At 36.0% G+C, this 24,433-nt stretch overlaps 1 protein-coding gene across 1 annotated transcript in view; it reads right to left on the bottom strand.

The window, feature by feature from the left end:
- Positions 1 to 24,433, bottom strand: part of LOC149926065 (sushi, von Willebrand factor type A, EGF and pentraxin domain-containing protein 1-like) — a 99,129-nt gene that overhangs the window by 23,803 nt on the left and 50,893 nt on the right. The window contains exons 15-26 of the mRNA XM_090161855.1: positions 22,898 to 23,077; positions 22,226 to 22,405; positions 20,233 to 20,415; positions 16,129 to 16,308; positions 12,763 to 12,945; positions 11,671 to 11,850; positions 8,458 to 8,640; positions 5,296 to 5,475; positions 3,467 to 3,646; positions 3,226 to 3,408; positions 2,061 to 2,243; positions 1,154 to 1,333 (exon numbers count right to left, since the gene is read on the bottom strand). Coding sequence (XP_090017981.1) covers positions 1,154 to 1,333; positions 2,061 to 2,243; positions 3,226 to 3,408; positions 3,467 to 3,646; positions 5,296 to 5,475; positions 8,458 to 8,640; positions 11,671 to 11,850; positions 12,763 to 12,945; positions 16,129 to 16,308; positions 20,233 to 20,415; positions 22,226 to 22,405; positions 22,898 to 23,077 — 2,175 coding nt within the window. The remainder of the gene's footprint in view (positions 1 to 1,153; positions 1,334 to 2,060; positions 2,244 to 3,225; positions 3,409 to 3,466; positions 3,647 to 5,295; positions 5,476 to 8,457; positions 8,641 to 11,670; positions 11,851 to 12,762; positions 12,946 to 16,128; positions 16,309 to 20,232; positions 20,416 to 22,225; positions 22,406 to 22,897; positions 23,078 to 24,433) is intronic.

Below are 24,433 nucleotides of genomic sequence, written 5' to 3' on the forward strand. Positions count from 1 at the left end.
TGTTAAAAGCTGTCAGATGGCGTAGCTTACGTCATTTCTAAACATGGCCACTACTTATAATATTTTCGCACATGCGCAGTTGCTGTTATGCGTATATTTCCGGACCGAGCGATGGGAATAAGCATTTTCTCACTTGCAGTAGGGCAGAAAGGTCCCTTTTGCTAATTAGTGTAAAATATATCTGTATCAAAACTCTGTCTAAGCTGTGGAAGATTCATACGTGGAGGCACGTGTAACTGTTAGGGTTGTTCCAAATGCTTTTTTTTTTCAAAATGCAAAACACTTTCTTCATAACTCAAAAATGCAAAATACAAAATTCATTTTGAAAATTGGTTTTCCAAATACAAAATGGTTTTTGCAGCTCATAATAAAAATACAAAATGTTTTTTACAAATTCACAGTTTGTAATAATTATTAATTACTTAGTAATCAATAATAATTACGTAAAGATTTCAAAACTATCCCCGCAGACAGCGTGGGAAATAAAGCGGTGGCACTGTACGACTTTTCGTCTGCTTCTGAGTAAATGAATAACTGAGTATCGCCATCTATGATTACATTTTGCTAGGGAGGTAATAGCAGACGAACTTTCTCTCCAAGAGCTGCGATGATGGTACCAGAGTAAAAACATACTTGAAACAGCATTTTGAAAATGTTTTTCTACATATCAAACCCACAAAATGCAAAATGTAAAATACTTCCCTAGAAACTCAAAATGCAAAATACTTTTTCTAACAAACAACCCCGGTAAATGACGAACACGATTTAACTGGCGAGAACAATTACTTGTAATTCTTAAAAAAATACCAGTACAAGTACGAAATTTGTTAATTATCATTTTAATATTTGCACGTATTTTTCCTCGATGAAAAAGATACGTATTAAAAATTTTGTAAATACAATTTGGCGATAAGCCTTGCCAATACAAATCACCAAGTTTCAAAATGTTTATGAAAAAATCGTTAGTGTCCAAGATACGTTACCCAGTGGTCAGAATAGAGTAATGGCACTGTGACGTCCTAGTACGTCACACATGCTCTTTCCTATAGTTAAAAAATTTGCGACCAAAATGGCGGCCATGGCCAAAGCTACGGAGTGCTACTGCTCTATACCTTATGCGGTTAGATATTCGTGTTAGAAAAAAAATACATACTTTCGCAAGTTGGAGTTTCGGATGACCATTGACCGCTCGGTGTACAAACGATGGTCGCTGTTCCAATAAGTCGGTACCCATTATTGCACGTGATGGTGCACCTGGAATTGAGTAGTCCAGTAGTGCAGCCCTCGTTGCCCGCTCCGTTTTGCGGGCTGGTGATTGAACCGCAAGACACCGCTGAAATCAGGGACGACATGGGTTAAATAAACTAGGGGGTAACACCCGCGTTTCAATTTTACTATTAGATCCAGAAATAGGTCTGGGGAAATCCCATAATACGGTTAAACGTATCTTCTATCACTACGTAGGGGTGGAGGTACTCGATTTTATCCCAGATTTTTCAAACGAAGGCGCGGCCATTTAAAGCGACTGTCGGCTCTATCATTGCCACCTGTATTATGAAAAGGCCCCTGTTATTAGAGATGGCCATGATTCTATCCGAATCTTCGAAAAAAAAAGCGACTTTAGTGGAGAGCGTGGTGCCATCTATTTATGGCAAAGGAAAATAAAATTCAAAATAGCCAAATGGTACCGTCGTCGGTACGCCATTGTAGAGTATTATATTTAGACCTCTTATTATCTATTTAGTGGACTTTAACCTAAATTATATATCCCATATAAATATATTGTTTAAAATTAGTGTAATTTATGTTATTGATCAATTTAAAAACGAGCCAATCAACGCGAGGGGTCCCTATCAGTACCCGCCTTTTGGGTCAAAATGTAGCTTAATTATCTTGTTTTTATTTCGACGCTAGCGACATCTGTCTAAAAAAAGAGCTACTTCAGGTCGAGCCGACACTTGCTTTAACTTAAAACCGGGGAAAAACTACGAGTAATTCTACCGAAGGATAATTAAATACGTATTTAGTCTATCGCGAAGTTTTATCCGGTATATACTCACGAGTGCACGTGGGGGCGTTTTCGGTCCAAGTGCCATCTAATCTGCATCTCGATGTAGAGCGGCCGTTGAGTTGGTATCCTCTCGCGCAGGAGAATCTGCACTCGTCGCCGTAGACGGCCCGGTTATTGCAGGTTCCGGCGGATCGGCCATTTTCGGGCGCGTTTAAAGCGGGACACGTGATTTCTACAAATATCAAATTATTTTTATAGTTACTTATTTTTTACGAGCTTTTATTTATCAGCAATAGAGGGCACTGTTAAAATATCAATATAAAAATCCCTTTGGTCGTCCAGGTGAGGGTGGAGGGGGATAAAGTTTGCCCATAAGTGTATACTATTATTATATAAGTGTGACACTTCCAATTCTGCACATGCAAAAGATTTACTGAGAGCTATTCACAAGACAGACTACATTAGGGGCTTCGTCGCGGTTTTGCGTCCGCTTGCTAGCGCGTCACACGTCGCCTTTGACAGCGCCTCGCTAGGGGGAGAGTTCCTGTTTGTGATGACGTCACTCCGTTACTAGCTCTCAGTAAAATATTCCCCAAAGTGAAAACTTATGGACCAATATTATAGACTTATGGTTTGACTTATTGCCGGACATTCGTTTCTATTACTGGTATAGCGTCGTAATCCAACCTCTTACGTTTTGCATCCCTCTCTTTGAGACTTAAAAGAAATGTTACCCCCAAAAAGAAGCTAACAGTAACAAATTGTGGAATTTTAACCTCCTTTCGCGCAAATCAACTTGGGCGTGTCATCAAAGTTGCCAACGCTTCTTTGAGATACAACATCTATCATTAATTAATTACCCTTGGCACCACCTTAGGCCTAAGTCATCAAGCGACTTATAATGCCTCAAACAGGTGGCCGGGTTACAAATCGTATGAGGGTGGTGGCAAGCCCTTCATGCCACGCGAGCCAACAGCTCCCTACACTAACTATTACCGTTAACCTCGAAAAGGTTTTATGGAGAGAGGAAACATAAGAAAACCCCTTTAACCAGTGGGGAGAGAACTTGCAAACTCAACGCTGAAGGAGTAGTTTCGAGTTTTCACCCACTGCCACGAGTTGGGATAGAAACCGGCTCCTCTGGCTTTGAGGCGAAAGCGCTAACCAATCCACCACCATACCTTAGCAGAAACCCAAACGAGAATAGAACTTACGGTCGCATTTGGGCACGGGTTTGTTCCACTGTCCGGCAGCGAGGCACGTGAGGTCACCTTCTCCCACGAGGACGAATCCAGAGTCGCAAGTGAACGTGCACGTCTTGCCGGGATCGGCCCTGAAACAAGTGCCTCTGCCTCCTCCGCCGGGTGGGTCTTGCAAATTTGGACATCTCACTTGCACTGGCGTCGGAATCAGAAAATCAGAAAAATGAATGGTACGAAAGAGAAACCAAGTTACCGTCGCAGGTTGGCTGGGCTGAGGACCAAGTGCCGTCCGGCCGACATGTCAGTTTCGGCGATCCGTTCAGGTTATATTCCGGGTTGCAGGCAAACGTGCATTCTTCGGTTGTTCGAGCCGCCGTACAAGACCCGGATTGGCGACCATTGACGGGGCTAGCCAGCGTTTGACATCGAATTTCTGCACAAATTGGATGGATAAAATTAGAGGTCATATGATGGAAGATGGACGTGACTTAGATATTGGTTCAATAAAATATTTATTTCTTTTCTAATTTTTAACAGTGAATAACCTCTTATTAAATTATTTTCATAACTAATCAATCTCAAATAATGTTACATACATTTTGTTAATTAGAAAACGTACATTTCGGGGGGGGGGGGTGCGTTACCCTGATACCAATACATACGCCATTGAGCCGGCTAGCAGTAAATCTGGATCATAGAACCCCAATGCGTGTAATAATTATGTTCCATCGTTTGAAATCAGTACTGATAATTATGACGTTGCAATTGACGTCATACCCAAAAAGATAAACGCCATGAGGCAACTTAAAAACGCGTCGGTTTTAAGAACGGTTATTAGGCCTAATGTCTGAAGTCCACCAAAAATTTAAATGGCTCAAGTCTAATTTAAATAGGCTAAAGACAGGAAACTGTCATCAGGGTGACAACTGAAAAACCCCAAAAAATAGGAAATTTAACAGTCGATTTATAGGAGAATATAGGAGTATTTTCTTTGATAATATAGGAAAATTTGCATAAATAAAATTTAAATTTGTTTTGACTCAGTCTCCACGGGATTTTAGTTCTAGCTGGGGCCCGGCCGAAGGACGGGCTTCCCATCTAGTAGGGAAATAAAGGAAAGCATTGAAATATAGGAAAAATTATAAAATATAGGAAGAATGGTCCCCCGGGATTTAACCTTAATATATCGGCGTATCGGTGTTTTCAATATTAGCAGCTCCTTGAGTTACCCTCGTACATTTGCATAGCAAGTTACCATAAGTAACATAATGACCTTAAGTATGACAATTAGCGAGCATTACAACCAAACTGATTTTCATAGCTATTGCTTAATCAAGATGTTTTCTCAGCGCAGAGCCCTCTAGTGTCTAAAATATGCGAAATATTTGGTTATAATGATAAAAATTAAAAAAGTTTTTCTCGGCGCCACGAGCTCATGTTTTTTTATCACGCGTGATTCGCACGCGGGCTTCAGAGCAAAGCCAAAGCCCCTCGCGACTCCAGAACGCGCTCTCCGGTATTAGGCTTAAATTTTTATCAAAAGGCATTGAGTTGGGAATATTAATCTAGAGATCCGATCAAATCTGCTCCCCGCGAAACAAGGTTTGAAAATTACGAATGTGCCGTCTCCTCTAAAATGACGAGAAAACGTTATCATACGACCCAAGGCGCCATCCATTATTTAAAAAAAAAAATTTGCCGGAAAACGCGTCTTATTTGAACGAACCATTGAGAGATAGACGGCGCCACGGGTAGAATGATAAAGTTTTCTCGTCATTTAAAAGCTTGTTTCGCGTAATACTGAATACCGACGTTTTGATTGGACCTCTAGAGTAATATTACCAACTCAATGTCAAAAGGTAGTCATCCAAAACTGTTAGTCGCGAATCCAAGTCACAGCTTGAAGAGAGTATCAGTTCCGAAAAAAGGTTCGGTTAGAAAATTAGCATTAAAGCAATAGGAAGTGTCATACTTATTGGTATTATGTTCCATATGGAGTTACGCATTTGTTAGTCGGGAGAGGTATCCGAAGAAGCGTGTTTTACGTTTCAGTGGATTTAACTGTTAAATTAACAATCTTACCAATGCAGGCTGGGCTTTGGCTGTCCCACTTTCCATCGCTCTTGCACGTTAAATCTACGGAGCCTTGAATCTTGTAGCCTGGGTCGCACTGGAAATTGCAGATCTGCTCCACAGTGGCGTCCTGACAGATGCCGGATATTTTCCCGTTTGGGACAGATACCTTCTTGGGGCAAATGGTCCCTTCAAAGGACGACCAATATTAATTAAGATATTGCATTTTTTGGCTTAATGTTTTACGTTTTGTCGTCATTATAATTTTTCAAAGCCATTAAAGCAAGTGTCGGCTCTAGGTGAAGTAGCTCTTTTTTCAACAGATGTCGCTAGCGTCTAAATCAAAACAAGATGCTGGAGCTACATTTTGACCCAAAAGGCGGGACATAAAAGTATGCTCGTTTGTAAATTTGTCAATAACTTCAATTATAATAATTGTTTACAATATATTTTATATGAGATATATAATTTCGGTTAAAGTTCACTAAGTAGAGTAAAAGTGGTCTAAATATAACACTCTATAATGGCTCTCTGACGACGTTATTGTTTCGCATTTTGAATTTTAGCTTCCGTTTCCATTAATAGATGGCTCCACGCTCTCCACGAAAGTCATTTCTTTCGAAAAATCGGATAGATTCATGGCCATCTCTAATAACAGGGGCCTTTTCATAATACAGGTGGCAATGATAGAGCCGACAGTTGCTTTAAAAGTATAAAATTTTGTGTTGTGGACCTATGTACTTCGACGAAATAGGTACAAGTACAATTTGTGGTAAGCCAGGGTACACGAAAACATAATTGAATTTAGACAATGCTCGCAGTCATTCATAAGGCGTGTTTTAGTATTGTTCAAACACGTTTTTGTCCGTCGTGTATCCAAGTTTAGCAAAATATGTAAAATACGTTAAAATTCTATTGGAAGGGCACTCGTTTTCCTGAGCAATTGAACTGAAAGCACACTTATCCTAGGTACTCCCGACGTTGTCGTCTAGAGCACTTTTCTTAACCTCTGTTGTAACTTATCATTTATGGGTATTATTAATTAATTTGAAATTAATTTTTGTGTGGCGAAATTTCTGAAAGAAACTATTTAAAATCCACTACACACATTCTGTCCCCAAAATAAAAAACCAGCCCAAAGTTTTTTACGATAAAATCGTAATTCTTAAGACTGGTATTCAGTGTTTTTCACTTCTTGCAGTGCATTTCATGCGAAAACCTTTCGTAGCGAACTAATAAGATCATGCTTCACTACTGGGAAACTAAATGGGAATGTGATTTTGTGAACACAGGTTCTACTACAATGAACACCACGCAATGTAGTGTGCGTGTACAAAAAAGGTAGCACTCTGATAGCATTAACAATATACCCAAGTCGTGGTAGAAAAACAACTTCATAGAACGGTTGTTAGTTCAAAAAAAAGATAACAAAATATCAATTTTACATTACAAAAGTTTGATTTCACCAAGAATTTATGTAGGATGACTGAGAACTAGCAGGTCCACCGAAATCTACTTTGGGCCCCGGGAATACAATAACTCCGGACCCGCCAGTTACACAATTTTAAATTTTTTCCAAAACTACCCATCAGAGGGCAATAACATTTCAAATATTTAACTCCCCCTAAATGTTACTACTAATGAAAACGAACCCAATGGAATTTACACTTGCACAAATGCAAATGGTAACTCGACGAACAAAGTCTTAGCCGAAATGTTTCGTCCGAGGGGCAGGCCACTTCCATTTTGGGTGCGTCTTAATCATAGTAAAATGATTAAGTCAGGGTAATCGTGATTAAATCAGGGAAATCAAGATTAGAAAATCTAATCACGATTTAATCATTCTAATCAGATTTAATCAGATTTAATCATTTTAATCAGATTTAATCATTTTAATCAGATTTAATCATTTTAATAACTATTTAATAATTTTAATAACTATTTAATAATTTTAATAACTATTTAATAATTTTAATAACTATTTAATCATTTTAATAACTATTTAATCATTTTAATAACTATTTAATCATTTTAATAACTATTTAATCATTTTAATAACTATTTAATCATTTTAATAACTATTTAATCATTTTAATAACTATTTAATCATTTTAATAACTATTTAATCATTTTAATAACTATTTAATCGTTTTAATAACTATTTAATCGTTTTAATAACTATTTAATCGTTTTAATAACTATTTAATCGTTTTAATAACTATTTAATCGTTTTAATAACTATTTAATCGTTTTAATAACTATTTAATCGTTTTAATAACTATTTAATCGTTTTAATAACTATTTAATCATTTTAATAACTATTTAATCATTTTAATAACTATTTAATCATTTTAATAACTATTTAATCATTTTAATAACTATTTAATCATTTTAATAACTATTTAATCATTTTAATAACTATTTAATCATTTTAATAACTATTTAATCATTTTAATAACTATTTAATCATTTTAATAACTATTTAATCATTTTAATAACTATTTAATCATTTTAATAACTATTTAATCATTTTAATAACTATTTAATCATTTTAATAACTATTTAATCATTTTAATAACTATTTAATCATTTTAATAACTATTTAATCATTTTAATAACTATTTAATCATTTTAATAACTATTTAATCATTTTAATAACTACTTAATCATTTTAATCACGATTTATTCAATAGCATCGGTCGCATCGAGATTTTATAATTAAAATTAAAACTAAAGTACGATAATTTAATATTAATTATTAATATTGATGGTTCTATCGCAATTGTTTGATAATCTTTCTAATTTCTAATCGCTTTAATCGTTTCCATCAGGATTTAATCATGTTAATCAGGATTTCATCATTTTAATCAGATTTAATCATTTAATCATGATTAAATCAGACTTAAACATTCTAATCAGGATTAAATCAGATTTTAACATTGTAATCATTATTAAACGTGACTTAATCAACATAATCGTGATTAAATCGGATTTAATCTTTCGAGGGGTGCGTCGTTAATCAAAGAAGTGGCCTGCCCTCGGTTTCGTCGTCGGGTATCCGGTTTTGTCTCAAAATGCATCGGGGCAGACTTGAAGAGCTGCCTAAGTATTCCTAAATAACTTCTTGGCTTCATAATGAAGATACCTGCACTTGATTGTCCGATTACTTACTCAAGCAAGACGGAAAACTAGAGTCCCAGTCGCCGGTGGGTTTGCACGTCAGCGTCTTTATCCCCGCCGATAACTTGAACCCCGGTTCGCAGTCGAATTCGCACTTGTCGCCCACATTGGCCGAGCTGCACGCTCCAGTCGCGGTTCCGAACTCGGGACTTGGCAAGTCGGCGCAGGTTGTCGCTGCGAAGTTCAAAGATAGTATCATTCACGGATAACGTGTGTTAGCAAATAATAGCTGAAAACTATTCGTGAGTTCTGATCCGTGAAGAGAACGGCCTAAGACTGAGCTGTGACGTCACGCAAAAGTTCTGGATAGTTCAGAACTTTTGTACGAATAGTTGTGATTCGTACGATTTGACGTACGCAGCCCGATGTGCAGACGAATTTTAGAGATTTCAACCTTGAGTTCCGACCGGTACTTGCTCTTGAGCAGGTACCATTTAGAACGGTTCCGAACGGTTCAACAAGAGGTTCTTGTCTGCGAATAGTTTGCATTTGGGTAGTTCTAGAATTTTTTTTTGCCGAATAGTGCGCATGGGGACTGGTTGAACGGTTCAGAACTCACGAATAGTTTTCAGCTATTGACATCCAGAGAAAAGCCATCAGAGGTTCTCTTTAAACGCTTTAATTTTTAATAGATGGCGCTAATTTCCACTTCTGGGCGCGAAGAAAAAATACCTACTCATTTATTTCGAATAAAATTTACTTTTCACAATAGTTTGAGTCATGTTTCACGTAGAGGGTAGGTGGGGATGGCGGAGTGGTTAGTACTTTCGCTTCGCAGAAAGAGGAGCCGCGTTCGATCCCAGCTTTTAACACTGGGTGGAAACTCGGAACTACTACTTCCGCGTTGAATTCTCTCTCCCCACTGGTTTCTGGGGTTTTCCCCCGAGTTCTTCAGTTTCCCCTTCCATAAAAACTTGTACAGGTTAACGGTAATAGTTAGTGTAGGGAGCTGTTGGCTCGAGTTGCGTGAAGGGCGTGCCACCAACCTCCTACGCATTGTAACCCGGCCACCGGAACTAATGGCTTTAAAAGGGTTGTATACTATTGGACCGAATCCCGTTCGATCGAATCCCATTGAACCGAAACGTATTTTCGTTTATAGCCCAACATAGCGGGATTCGGTTGAACGGGAAATTTAAATCTGGTTCGTTTTCACTTCGGGTAGGTTAGTTCAGGTTGGGTTGGGTTGGGTTAGGTTAGGTTAGGTTAGTTCGGGTTGGGTTGGGTTAGGTTAGGTTAGGTTAGATTGGGTTGGGTTAGGTTAGATATGGTAGGCAACTATTTCACGTCGGGTCTTGTCAAGGTTATTTTCAAAAATTAAACCCGGAAAATATCGAATTTCAAGGGAAAAAGGTCTAAAAATACACATCGGTACGAAATAATAAATATTTAAGACCTAGTTTTGTCCAAATTAGATATACTATCGTCACGTACCCTACGATATATAAAAATGTATCACTAACGTTATATTGAATGAAAACCGCGCAAAACGCGGTTTTCGGTCGATTGGGATTCGGTTAAATGGTACATTCGGACGAATGGGATTTCGGTCCAATGGTATACAATCCTTTAAAAGTCGCTTGATGACTTAGGTCTAAGGTGGTGCATTGGGTATTAGCCTAGCCTAGCTAATTATTATAAGCAACTGTACAAATTGTTTAGAAGGAACAAATATAATAATAATCAGCACTCAATATTGCCGTTAACCTCAACAGGTTTTTGGGAAAAGGGGAGCCCCTTTAATCATAATCATAACCATAACCAGTGGGGATAAATAGAGGTCGGCGTTTGGATAATAAATAATCGCTTTTATCTTTTTTATCCACAACCGACGATTATCCAAAAAATAAAATTATTTTTCGCATGTTAAGTCCCTTTTTATCCGTGGATAATATCAATAAATAAACAGTTAACCGCATTTTTATGGTTAATCGATATTTTGGCAGTTAATTTATCTGTTTTGCCCACCTTTAGGATAAAAACCAGTGCCACCAGTTGGGAGAGGAACCCGGCTCCCGGCTCCTCTTGCTGCGAGGCCTGCGAAAGTGCTAACCTCTCCGTCACCCCACGGTTAGAGAGAATCCATTAGAGGTTTGATTCTAACACTTTTATTTCGCGGTTTTTAGATAATTTATAATTTCTACGTTTCAGACTGGTAAGACTACGGGTGTTTAAAATAAGCTCCTATCCAGCGACCGAAACTCGGGGATGCTACCATTTGTTTTAAAAACATTAACTCAAGAAATATATCTTCTGGTTTTTTACCTTCGAGGTACCTGAGTACTTCTTTGGGTCGCTGAACATCCCCTGTCATATCCCGGTCTGATTAAAAAATTCGATTCTAATGGCGTTACTCTGTCAAATCAGTATTGGTCTATTTCGAGCCAATTTTCGACCATGGCGATAATTTCAATGGGATGCTATTTAGCTAGGAGCAACAAACACAACACCCCACACAAGGAGAACGCAACCCGTCAAAAGTCGTGGATTTTCTTGTGTACGTTTTTCATAGGCTAGACGCTTTAGCGCCTGCTGCCGTCGGAAGGGGAAAATTCGGAAATTGTCTTCCCCCCCCCCCGCCCGCAAAACGTTCATCGTAAAGGCTCGTCCAATGAAATTCGTACACAACCCTTCGTTAGCGTGTTTAAAGGCTAGCTGCGTTCTCCTTGTGTTTGTTGCTCCTAGCTATTTAGTAAGCATTTTTCGGTAATTCTTCTGGATTAGGAAGGGAATGAGAAAGGTTACATCAAATGGAATGGGAATGGGTGGGAATGAGAAAATTTACGTCAAATGGAATGGGAGTGGGTGGAAATGAGAAAGGTTACGTCAAATGGAATGGGAATGGGCGGGAATGAGAAAGGGTACGTCAAATGGAATGGGAATGGGTGGGAATGAGAAAGGTTACGTCAAATGGAATGGGAATGGGAGGGAATGAGAAAGGGTACGTCAAATGGAATGGGAATGGGCGGGAATGAGAAAGGGTTCGTCAAATGGAATGGGAATGGGTGGGAATGAGAAAGGTTACGTCAAATGTAATGGGAATGGGCGGGAATGAGAAAGGTTACGTCGAATGGAATGGGAATAAGAAAGTTTAAGGCAAATGGAATGGGAATGGGCGGGAATGAGAAATATTTGAACGTAAATGAGATGGGAAAGGTGATTGTTACAAAGGAAATGTTCGATAATGGTACAGCGTTTACTTACGAGGGCACATGGGAGGGGAATCGTTCCATGTTCCCGTATTGGAGCACGTAATGAAAGTCTGCCCTGTTAATTTAAAACCGTTTTGGCAACTGAAGAAGCATTGTTGGTTGACTTGGGCGTTGACGCAAACTCCAGTTGTGAATCCGTTCTGCGGAGCCGCGATGCTTGAACAAGTGACCGCTGTGTAAATTTAAAACGTTTAGACACTAAGCAAAAGTGTAGTTTTACCCCGGCGATTCAATTCTCGTAAGACGTCATATTTTCGGGAACCCATTGACTTAACGTAGAATATTTTACGATGGAGAAAAAGTAAACATGTTTACATTTACGTTTCAGTTTGTTTCTCCGTTACACTTTTACGTATGCGTGATCCAAGCTTTATGCTTAGTTTCCACACGAATCTAAACATTGGGAGGTTTTGGCGTGCGTCAAGAAAAATACATCATTACGCAAATAAAAACGTTTGTAAAACGTTGATTCACTTAAGCGCGTCAGTGGAATCTGAGCTTCGATTTGTTCATAATATATTTTTCTTCACACACGTAAAAACGTTTCTACGTCCTAAAGTTGAGTGACGCGCTTTTACGCGTGTAGTGGAAAAGGCTTAAGCTTAGTTTCCACTGGCGCGCGTCATAATATATTTTTCTACGCACTCGTAAAAACGTTTCTACGTCCCAAAGTTGAGTAACGCGCTTTTACGCGTGCTTGTGGAAAAGGCTTAAGCTTAGTTTCCACTGGCGTGCGTCATATATTTTTCTTCACACACGTAAAAACGTTTCTAGGTCCCAAAGTTGAGTGACGCGCTTTTACGCGTGCTAGTGGAAAAGGCTAAAAGCTTAGTTTCCACTGGCGTGCGTCATAATATATTTTTCTTCACACACGTAAAAACGTTTCTAGGTCCCAAAGTTGAGTAACGCGCTTTTAAGCGCGCTAGTGGAAACTAAGCTTTATACTATTTAATTTCCGCGTCGACAGTCCCACTTAGATGTCAAACTGACGTCTTCTTCGAACGTATGTTTAGACTCTTCGCACTAAACGAATAATTATAGTCTAAATGATATTAAGGTGAATAGAATGAGTAAATTGACGCACCTTCGCAGACAGGAAAGGCATTATCCCAAACACCATTCGCCAGGCAAATTAGTTTAAAGGCGCCTCTGATTTTAAATCCTGGAGAGCAGCTTATTTCGCAAACGTATCCTGGTTCAGTGTTTATGCATTTACCGTTGACTATCCCATTCTGCACAGCTGCGTTTGGACACTTGATGCCAGGTCCTGGAATTATTATCGGTGTTAGCGTGTGCACTATTAGGCTCTTTTTATTGAGAAGTTAGCGAGGTCCCTACTAGATGATTCCATGATGGAATAATTTATATCATGGCTTAATAATATGAATCATGGCTTAATAATATGAATCATGGCTTAATAATATGAATCATGGCTTAATAATATTAATCATGGCTTAATAATATTAATCATGGCTCAATAATATTAATCATGGCTTAATAATATTAATCATGGCTTAATAATATTAATCATGGCTTAATAATATTAATCATGGCTTAAAAATTTTAATCATGGCTTAATAATATTAATCATGGCTTAATAATATTAATCATGGCTTAATAATATTAATCATGGCTTAATAATATTAATCATGGCTTAATAATATTAATCATGGCTTAATAATATTAATCATGGCTTAATAATATTAATCATGGCTTAATAACATTAATCATGGCTTAATAATATTCATCATGGCTTAATAATATTCATAATGGCTTAATAATATCCATCATGGCTTAATAATATTAATTATGGCTTAATAATATTAATCATGGCTTAATAATATTAATCATGGCTTAATAATATTCATCATGGCTTAATAACATTCATCATGGCTTAATAACATTAATCATGGCTTAATAATATTCGTCATGGCTTAATAATATTAATTATGGCTTAATAATATTAATCATGTCTTGATAATTTGAATCATGTCTTAATAATTTTAGTCGTGGCTTAGTAATTTTAATCATGGCTTAATAAATATAACCATGGCTTAATAATTTGAATCATGTCTTAATAATTTGAATCATGGCTTAATAATATTAATCATGGCTTAATAATTTGAATCATGGCTTAATAATATTAATCATGGCTTAATAATATTAATCATGGCTTAAAAACATTAATTATGGCTTAATAACATTAATCATGGCTTAATAATATTAATCATAGCTTAATAATATTAATCATGGCTTAATAATTTGAATCATGGCTTAATTATTTGAATCATGGCTTAATAATATTAATCATATCGATTTAATCATTTCAGTCACGATTTAAATATCGATTTAATTATCTCAGTCACAATTTAAATATCGATTTAATCATCTCAGTCACAATTTAAATATCGATTTAATCATCTCAGTCACAATTTAAATATCGATTTAATCATCTCAGTCACAATTTAAATATCGATTTAATCATCTCAGTCACAATTTAAATATCGATTTAATCATCTCAGTCACAATTTAAATATCGATTTAATCATCTCAGTCACAATTTAAATATCGATTTAATCATCTCAGTCACAATTTAAATATCGATTTAATCATCTCAGTCACAATTTAAATATCGATTTAATCATCTCAGTCACAATTTAAATATCGATTTAATCATCTCAGTCACAATTTAAATATCGATTTAATCATTGAAATCTCTATTTAATCATTGAAATCTATATTTAATAATTGAAATCTCTATTTAATCATTTATATCTCAAATTAAGCTTTTAATCGCCATTTAATTATTTAAACGTGATTTCATCTTTTAAGGCCGTCCAAATAATCATGATAGTGACCTTCCCCTCTTAGGTCAGTGCTCTTCCATTTAACAAAGCGCGACCCGATTCGTCATAAGTGTATTCTGCTTCTGCCTATTGGGAAAAGGCAGTACATAAGGGGAAAATATTACTACTTGTGCTACTATAATCCAGAAGATTTTGGTAGGCTGAATGAAGGGTATACACTTCATTAAACCTTCTAATGCATTTTATCATTTTAATATATTATACAAGTATAACTTCGGTTAAAATATTAGCATATTATGAAAAGATACATTTTTTATATTGCTACACTAAAGTTATTTCTTTTATGCGTTTTGGAGGTATCAGTATAGATGGCCCAAATCAGCATAGTGACCAGGTTTGTTCAAAATGCTAAATCCTTTCTCCATAACTCAAAATGCAAAATACTTTCTCCATAACTCAAAATGCAAAATACTTTCTCCATAACTCAAAATGCAAAATACTTTATCCTTAATTCAAAATGCAAAATACTTTCTCCATAACTCAAAATACTTTCTCCATAACTCAAAATGCAAAATACTTTATCCTTAATTCAAAATGCAAAATACTTTCTCCATAACTCAAAATGCAAAATACTTTCTCCTTAATTCAAAATGCAAAATACTTTCTCCATAACTCAAAATGCTAAATACTTTCTCCATAACTCAAAATGCAAAATACTTTCTCCTTAATTCAAAATGCAAAATACTTTCTACATAACTCAAAATACTTTCTCCATAACTCAAAATGCAAAATACTTTCTCCATAACTCAAAATGCTAAATACTTTCTCCATAACTCAAAATGCAAAATACTTTCTCCATAACTCAAAATGCAAAATACTTTCTCCATAACTCAAAATGCAAAATACTTTATCCTTAATTCCAAAAGCAAAATACTTTCTCCATAACTCAAAATGCAAAATACTTTCTCCTTAATTCAAAATGCAAAATACTTTCTCCATAACTCAAAATGCTAAATACTTTATCCTTAATTCAAAATGCAAAATACTTTCTCCATAACTCAAAATGCAAAATACTTTATCCTTAATTCAAAATGCAAAATACTTTCTCCATAACTCAAAATGCAAAATACTTTCTCCTTAATTCAAAATGCAAAATACTTTCTCCATAACTCAAAATGCAAAATACTTTCTCCATAACTCAAAATGCTAAATACTTTCTCCATAACTCAAAATGCAAAATACTTTATCCATAACTCAAAATGCCAAATACTTTATCCTTAATTCAAAATGCAAAATACTTTCTCCATAACTCAAAATGCAAAATACTTTCTCCATAATTCAAAATGCCAAATACAAAATGCATTTTAAAAATTGTTTTTTATAAATGCAAAATGTTTTTACAATTTGCACTCTGTTTACTTTTAAAACTAACTGTGGTAACTAATTATTAACATTATTAAAATGTAAAATAGTTTCCTAGAAACTCAAAATTCCAAATGTAAAATGCAAAATGCTTTTTCTAACTCAAAATGCAAAACGCATTTTAAACAACCCTGATAGCCATCATTTTGAAACTGACCAGCGAACTTAAACAGATCCTGATACTATTACGAAGCTGTGTAGGAGTTTAAAGTAACCCTTACTTTGGCACGAGGGCGCAGGACCACTCCAACTTCCGGTAGGATTGCAGGTCAGTCGATCCAGTCCGGTCAAGATGAATCCGTTTGTACAAGAGAAAAGACAGGACTGACCGGCTGACGCTCCGACGCAAACTCCGTTGGTCATTCCATTCTGCGGTGATGCTAATGGTGGACACTGAAAACCTAAAGATACATCGGAACATGTAAAAATACAAACTGATTGACACTTAATAGCCGCTATTTTCCCTTAAGGGCTGGTTTTTACTAGGGTAAAAACTCCATGTCCGCGAGCGTCGATGCAAAAATTTCCGTTAGGCCTAACGCAATATTTTTGCGTCGACAGTCGCAGTCCCTGCAGTTTTGAAAATTATCCCTTATTTCTGGCACCTCTTTAAGCCATACCGACAAAGACCATATAAAGAGTTCACTCGCACGTCCAGGCTCCGGTTGGATTAATACTTCCTAGATAATTGCTGAATCGGATTTATCGAAGCATCTATTCATCTCGCTATGAAACCCCCAAAAGCATAATATTTCCAGGATTAGTTACCAGGAATCTTAAATTAGATTTATTTCGGTTAAAACATTACTACTAATGGTTAAGTTAGTTTATGAACAAAAGCGTAAGAAGTCTCATGCACAGGTTCGCAGAGTAATAAGTGCTTAAGAACGGATTATTGTGCGCTGCCAGAGGAGGTTAACGCCGGGAAAGGGCTTTTTGAAATGGGAAAGGGTCTTTTTCGTCGAGCTTGTTTTGGCGTCTTCTCTGAAAATATTGATTGACAAATAAAGTTATACGCCTATATCGAAAGGTGGGTAAAGATGACGACCCACCCAGCAAAATATGAAGTTATATGAAAGACCAATAAGAAACTGCTATTTCGTGACACGTCGAGAGAAACGCAGCTGGTTTTAAACCGAATACACGACAGGAAATTCGTTTTCATATAAATTAAATTTTCGCAGGGTGAGTCGACATTTTTACCCACCTTTTAATATAGGCGTATTCCCCCAGTCATATGCGTCACAGCCGGATAGTGGGGGCTGAGAACATATCTCCGAAAAGGGGTACACATTAACCATAGTGGGGGCTGACAAAAAAACTACCTAAAGGGGGTACACATTAACGCGTCACAGTGATCATAGTGGGGGCTGACCAAAAATCTAAAAAAGGGGTACACATTAACGCGTCACAGTGACAATGGTGGGGGCTGACAAAAAATCTACAAAAAGGGGTACACATTAACCATAGTGGGGGCTGACAAAAATCTACAAAAAGGGTGTACACATTAACCATAGTGGGAGCTGACAAAAAATCTACAAAAAGGGGGTACAACTTAACCATAGTGGGGGCTGACAAAAAATCTACAAAAAGGGGGTACAACTTAACCATAGTGGGGGCTGACAAAAAATCGACAAAAAGGGGGTACACATTAACCATAGTGGGGGCTGACAAAAAATCTACAAAAAGGGTGTACACATTAACCATAGTGGGAGCTGACAAAAAATCTACAAAAAGGGGTACACATTAACCATAGTGGGGGCTGACAAAAATCTACAAAAAGGGTGTACACATTAACCATAGTGGGAGCTGACAAAAAATCTACAAAAAGGGGGTACAACTTAACCATAGTGGGGGCTGACAAAAAATCTACAAAAAGGGGGTACAACTTAACCATAGTGGGGGCTGACAAAAAATCGACAAAAAGGGGGTACACATTAACCATAGTGGGGGCTGACAAAAAATCTACAAAAAGGGGGTACACATTAACCATAGTGGGTGCTGAAAAAATCTACAAAAAGGGTGTACACATTAACGCGTCACAGTGACCATAGTGGGGGCTGAATAAAAAATGTAGAAAAAGGGGTACACATTAACGCGTCACATTGAGCCTAGTAGGGGCTGACCAAAATATCCAAAAATTACAGATAGGGATTTAACAGACAGGTTAAGCCACCCTCTTCAAATATTGTAGGTGGAACTTGTAGGAGATTAGATTAGATCTTTGAAGTTCGCTTTGACGTCATCACGCGCGAAAAAAACTCTGACCGTTCTGAACTAGACTATCAGTTTCATTGCTACGAAGAACTTATTTGAGAACGTTCACTTTACACACCTGCTAACCAAGAGCCTCCCGCCAACGAAAAGTCTCCTCCAAATTAATATTTATTAAATTAATAATAACAATTATTATTATTGATAAGAATTACTTTTAATGTAATAATAATATTGGAAATTAATTCTAACAATGATGAAATTAAATCTAACAATGATGAAATTAAATCTAACAATGATGAAATTAAATCTAACAATGATGAAATTAAATCTAACAATGATGAAATTAAATCTAACAATGATGAAATTAAATCTAACAATGATGAAATTAATTCTAACAATGATGAAATTAAATCTAACAATGATGAAATTAAATCTAACAATGATGAAATTAAATCTAACAATGATGAAATTAAATCTAACAATGATGAAATTAAATCTAACAATGATGAAATTAAATCTAACAATGATGAAATTAAATCTAACAATGATGAAATTAAATCTAACAATGATGAAATTAAATCTAACAATGATGAAATTAAATCTAACAATGATGAAATTAAATCTAACAATGATGAAATTAAATCTAACAATGATGAAATTAAATCTAACAATGATGAAATTAATTCTAACAATGATGAAATTAAATCTAACAATGATGAAATTAAATCTAACAATGATGAAATTAAATCTAACAATGATGAAATTAAATCTAACAATGATGAAATTAAATCTAACAATGATGAAATTAAATCTAACAATGATGAAATTAAATCTAACAATGATGAAATTAAATCTAACAATGATGAAATTAAATCTAACAATGATGAAATTAAATCTAACAATGCTGATATTAAATCTAACAATGCTGATATTAAATCTAACAATGATGAAATTAAATCTAACAATGATGAAATTAAATCTAACAATGATGAAATTAAATCTAACAATGATGAAATTACTTCTGATAATTTTGAAATTACTTCTGATAATTTTGAAATTACTTCTGATAATTTTGAAATTACTTCTGATAATTTTGAAATTACTTCTGATAATTTTGAAATTACTTCTGATAATTTTGAAATTACTTCTGATAATTTTGAAATTACTTCTGATAATTTTGAAATTACTTCTGATAATTTTGAAATTACTTCTGATAATTTTGAAATTACTTCTGATAATTTTGAAATTACTTCTGATAATTTTGAAATTACTTCTGATAATTTTGAAATTACTTCTGATAATTTTGAAATTACTTCTGATAATTTTGAAATTACTTCTGATAATTTTGAAATTACTTCTGATAATTTTGAAATTACTTCTGATAATTTTGAAATTACTTCTGATAATTTTGAAATTACTTCTGATAATTTTGAAATTACTTCTGATAATTTTGAAATTACTTCTGATAATTTTGAAATTACTTCTGATAATTTTGAAATTACTTCTGATAATTTTGAAATTACTTCTGATAATTTTGAAATTACTTCTGATAATTTTGAAATTACTTCTGATAATTTTGAAATTACTTCTGATAATTTTGAAATTACTTCTGATAATTTTGAAATTACTTCTGATAATTTTGAAATTACTTCTGATAATTTAGAAATTACTTCTGATAATTTAGAAATTACTTCTGATAATTTAGAAATTACTTCTGATAATTTAGAAATTACTTCTGATAATTTAGAAATTACTTCTGATAATTTAGAAATTACTTCGGATAATTTTGAAATTACTTCGGATAATTTTGAAATTACTTCGGATAATTTTGAAATTACTTCTGATAATTTTGAAATTACTTCTGATAATTTTGAAATTACTTCGAACAAATAGGAAATTCGTTAAAAGGTTCTTGATCTTGAACGTGTTAATTAAACGTTTACAAACTAATAAACGATACGAACCGAGGCAACACGTTTCCGAGGGTAGGGTAAGTGTGAACGCGGCTTAATTCGTTATTTCCGTTTGGCTCTGATAATTATGTGGTCGAAAACGCGATGACAAGGCTGCCAAATCTAATGAAAATGGTGTGATGGGGCGGTACTTACCGGGACAAGTAGGCGGTTCAGTCGACCAGGTTCCGTCGCTTCTGCAAGTCAATTGGTTAAATCCTTTCAATTGCCTACCTTCAGTGCAGGAAAACGTACAAATGGAATTTGGCTGGGCGTTGGTGCACTGTCCACTTAAGGACCCACCAGCTGGGGCGACCAAATCGCGACATTTTGGAGTGGCTGCAACGAAAATGTCCGAAGAATTAAGTTACTTTTTATTCAAAGGAGTTCATCACGCGAGAGTATTCAACAATTATTTAAACTAATTATATTATTACATAATACTTTTAAATATTATCTGCTAAGATATTGAAAACTATTGGTTACACTTTCAACTAGTGTTGCGCAACATCATACTATTGCCGCAAAGTGTAGTACCAAAATATCTTAACTTTAAACCAGTTATAGCGGAATACGGGATATAGGGGCAAATTGTACGGCCAACTATTAAGGTTATTCAGGTCGTTATTTTCAGATATCTAATGATAATTAATTGGTCAGATCGGATTTATTTTTGATATTCATTCCACTCAGCAATCTGATCTCAACTTGTATCATAAGTTTGTAATATACTAGATCCCTATAAGTTAGAATCGTACATAGGCTGTGCGAAAAAGCGAAATATGAGCTTGTCTGTAAAATCCGGTTTCGTTTCAACGAAGAGATAAGCTTGAAACTACGAATGTTTTACGACAATACCTGTTCATATTGAAATTAATAAAATATTACTTCAAAATGTTCACACATTATAGTTGTTTCGTTTAAATTTCCTCCAAATCAAGAATTTATCCAGCCGACAAACCCATCGCCGCCGGTGTCAAATTTCAAACAAGCGTCGTTAGGGCTAGCTCGGCTCTACGTGCTAACTTCGCTTCTGTTCGTCTCGTATCCATGGAGATAGCCGTTTCCGCTACCGACGGAAGTTGAAGAAGTTAAAAAGATAGGGCAAAAAGTCGCCGCAGGGAGTTACGTATATCGGTTCTGATTTTTTATGGGAGATAATCGCTGTTAACGTTAAATCTATGGTGGATTCTAACTTATAAGTAGATTGTATATTATTAACTTATGGTTGTATCTTATTCACCCTCCCAAGTAACAGATCTGGACTGATCTGCAGTAATTAAACTTAACTAAAGGATAAGCCTTGGCTATAATTACACTGAAATTTCGGAAAAATTAAGTATTCGCTTTCTTTAAATTAAATAACCCGATAAAATATGCACATTAATTACATGTTTAGGCCTTCGGTTACCCTTTAAATTGATGAGCTCCAAGATGACCAGGTTCGTAAAAAAGGTTTTGAGTCTTGGAGTGGAGATGATGTCACTAATAGGGTTTTATAATCGGTGAAAACCCCAATTTGTTTTTCTGTTTGGTAAGAATGGTCACTAAAATATGGTACATTTTATAAATGTTTCCATTGTAATAACGCGAAACAAACTCATTTTAAATTTTCGTTATTGCAAGGGTGTAATCAGAAATTAATTTCGGGTGGGGTTTAAATTGTATACCCCCTTATGGACCCAAAATCTACTGACTTTGTGCACTCCCCCTCTTTAGGTTTAAAATAAATGTTGTTTTGCAACCTCCATCAATTTCGTTGACTGAGAGGGCGAAGATTAAACCGCAAAACTAACTAGAATACGCAAAATATTGCCATAACCTCAAACTATTCAGCTTAAAATCCGCAAAAGTATTTAATTCTGAAATAAACAGAAACATTTTTAGTGTGGGGGCCTGGCAATTAAGTTTATTGACCCCTTTACAATCGCCCCCCCCCCCCCAATTCCTACGCCACTGAAAAATTAAAAAATGACCGTTTGGAATCCACTAAAGCAGAAATAGTAAAGAAGCCAATTTTTAGGTTAAGTCACGTTATTAGGAATTCGGCAGTGTAGTATTGCCCACACACGCATTTATGTCGTCGTCTGTCCTACTTTACATAGTTTCCAATATATTTAATAGATATATGGAAAGTGATTCTTTTTACTATTGCACGATGGTCGATTGGAATTCCAAGTTCCACCCGGCTGGCAAACTAAGGATCCAGTGCCAATCAAGACGAGCTCGCCGTTGCATGTAAACTCGCAAATATTTCCGACTGTTGCCTGGACGCATTGTCCGGTTATTCTCCCACCAACTGGAGCCACTAAATCAGGACACGGAACTCCTAGGAAACAAATTAAATTATTAGGAATGTAATGAAATAACATTATCTTTTTATAGAGAGGTCCGCCCATTCTGGTTTTTTTCGCAACCCTTTCATCAGTTTCAAGCTGAGAAAAATCTCACAGTGCTATTTGGCGCCATCTATATTATATTAAAATATTTTATGGTACCAATAAATTATTTAAGGTACCAATATCAGTATTTTATCTTCTTAATTGTTGGTAATAATTATGTAATATATTGACAAAAATTATAAAATATATGAATATTATGAGGTTCAATAGATGGCGCGCCATAGTGTATTTCCTTTATTCAGTATTACATGAATTTAGGTAAAAATCCTATTAGTTCAATTACCGGTAGTCAGATGTCACTACGAGACACTTATATTTCCCCCTCTATACACAGGGATAGATAACGCTTGCACTTCGTTATACGGCAAAGATGGTGTCGTGCGCTGACCTCTCTATTATAGAATCCTGTAAATACTAACCGACGCATTTAGGAGCAGCCGCACTCCAAGTGCCGTCCACGGTGCACGTCACAATTGGAGTTCCTTGTAGTTGGAAACCGGAATTGCAGGCGAAATTGCATTTGTCGTTAGCCCTCGCTAGTGAACAAACGCCACTGGTTGAACCACCTGCCGGAGACGGTAATACCGGACAGTTCAAGGCTGAAAAGTGAAAAAAAATTGTATTTTGAAAAACCACCCTGTTAAAGTAAAAGCTCACTAAAAATACTTTTCTATAGAAATACGTTGAAAGAATAAATGCAATTGGAGTTGTGTTTCTATCTATAACCGATAAAAAGTTTCTATAAGGCCCCTACGCGTGAGACTGGCCCGTGGAGAGAGCTGCAAACTCGTGTCCTGTCAAGGCAAGCCGTGAGACACAAGGCGAAGTTGGCGACTGCACCATGGGGTGATTTAAATGGGTTCCTCACATTTGCGGACACGTCAATTTTCGTGCCATTTGCGGACTGTATGTTATTGGTAAATTAAAAAATCACATATTTGGGAAAAGCAGTGCCATTTGTGGATAAACAGTTTATTTATCCGTATATTCGTATTTTGATACATAATTTATTGTAGTTCTTAAACATTGGCTTAGCTTAGGTTTGGTTGGGTTAGGTTGAGTTGGGTTAGGCTAGGTTAGGTTGAGTTGGTTTACGTTTAGTTGGGTTAAGTTAGACTAGGTTAGGTTGAGTTGGGTTACGTTTAGTTGGGTTGGGTTAAGTTAGGCTAGGTTAGGTTGAGTTGGGTTACGTTTAGTTGGGTTAGGTTAGTTTGGGTTAGATTAGGTTGAGTTGGATTAGGTTAGGTTAGGCTAGGCTAGGCTAGGTTAAGTTTGGTTACGTTTAGTTGGGTTAGGTTGGGTTTGGTTAGGTTGAGTGGGGTTACGTTTAGTTGGGTTAGATTAGGTTGAGTTGGATTACGTTTAGTTGGGTTAGGTTAGGTTGAGTGGGGTTACGTTTAGTTGGGTTAGATTAGGTTGAGTTGGATTACGTTTAGTTGGGTTAGGTTAGGTTGAGTTGGATTAGGTAAGGTTAGGCTAGGTTAGGTTGAGTTGGGTTACGATTAGTTGGGTTAGGTTGGGTTTGGTTAGGCTAGGCTAGGTTAAGTTGGGTTACGTTTAGTTGGGTTAGGTTGGGTTTGGTTAGGTTGAGTGGGGTTACGTTTAGTTGGGTTAGATTAGGTTGAGTTGGATTACGTTTAGTTGGGTTAGGTTAGGTTGAGGTGGATTAGGTAAGGTTAGGCTAGGTTAGGTTGAGTTGGGTTAGGTTGGGTTTGGTTAGGCTAGGTTAGGTTGAGTTCGGTTACGTTTAGTTGGGTTAGGTTGGGTTTTAATTAGGTTGAGTGGGGTTACGTTTAGTTGGGTTAGATTAGGTTGAGTTGGATTACGTTTAGTTGGGTTAGGTTAGGTTGAGTTGGATTAGGTAAGGTTAGGCTAGGTTAGGTTAGGTTGGGTTTGGTTAGGTTGAGTTGGGTTACGTTTAGTTGGGTTAGATTAGGTTGAGTTGGTTTAGGTTG

This window comes from Leiobunum rupestre, chromosome 10, assembly GCF_980474605.1.
Source record: "Leiobunum rupestre chromosome 10, qqLeiRupe1.1.hap1, whole genome shotgun sequence".
NCBI lineage: Eukaryota > Metazoa > Arthropoda > Arachnida > Opiliones > Sclerosomatidae > Leiobunum > Leiobunum rupestre.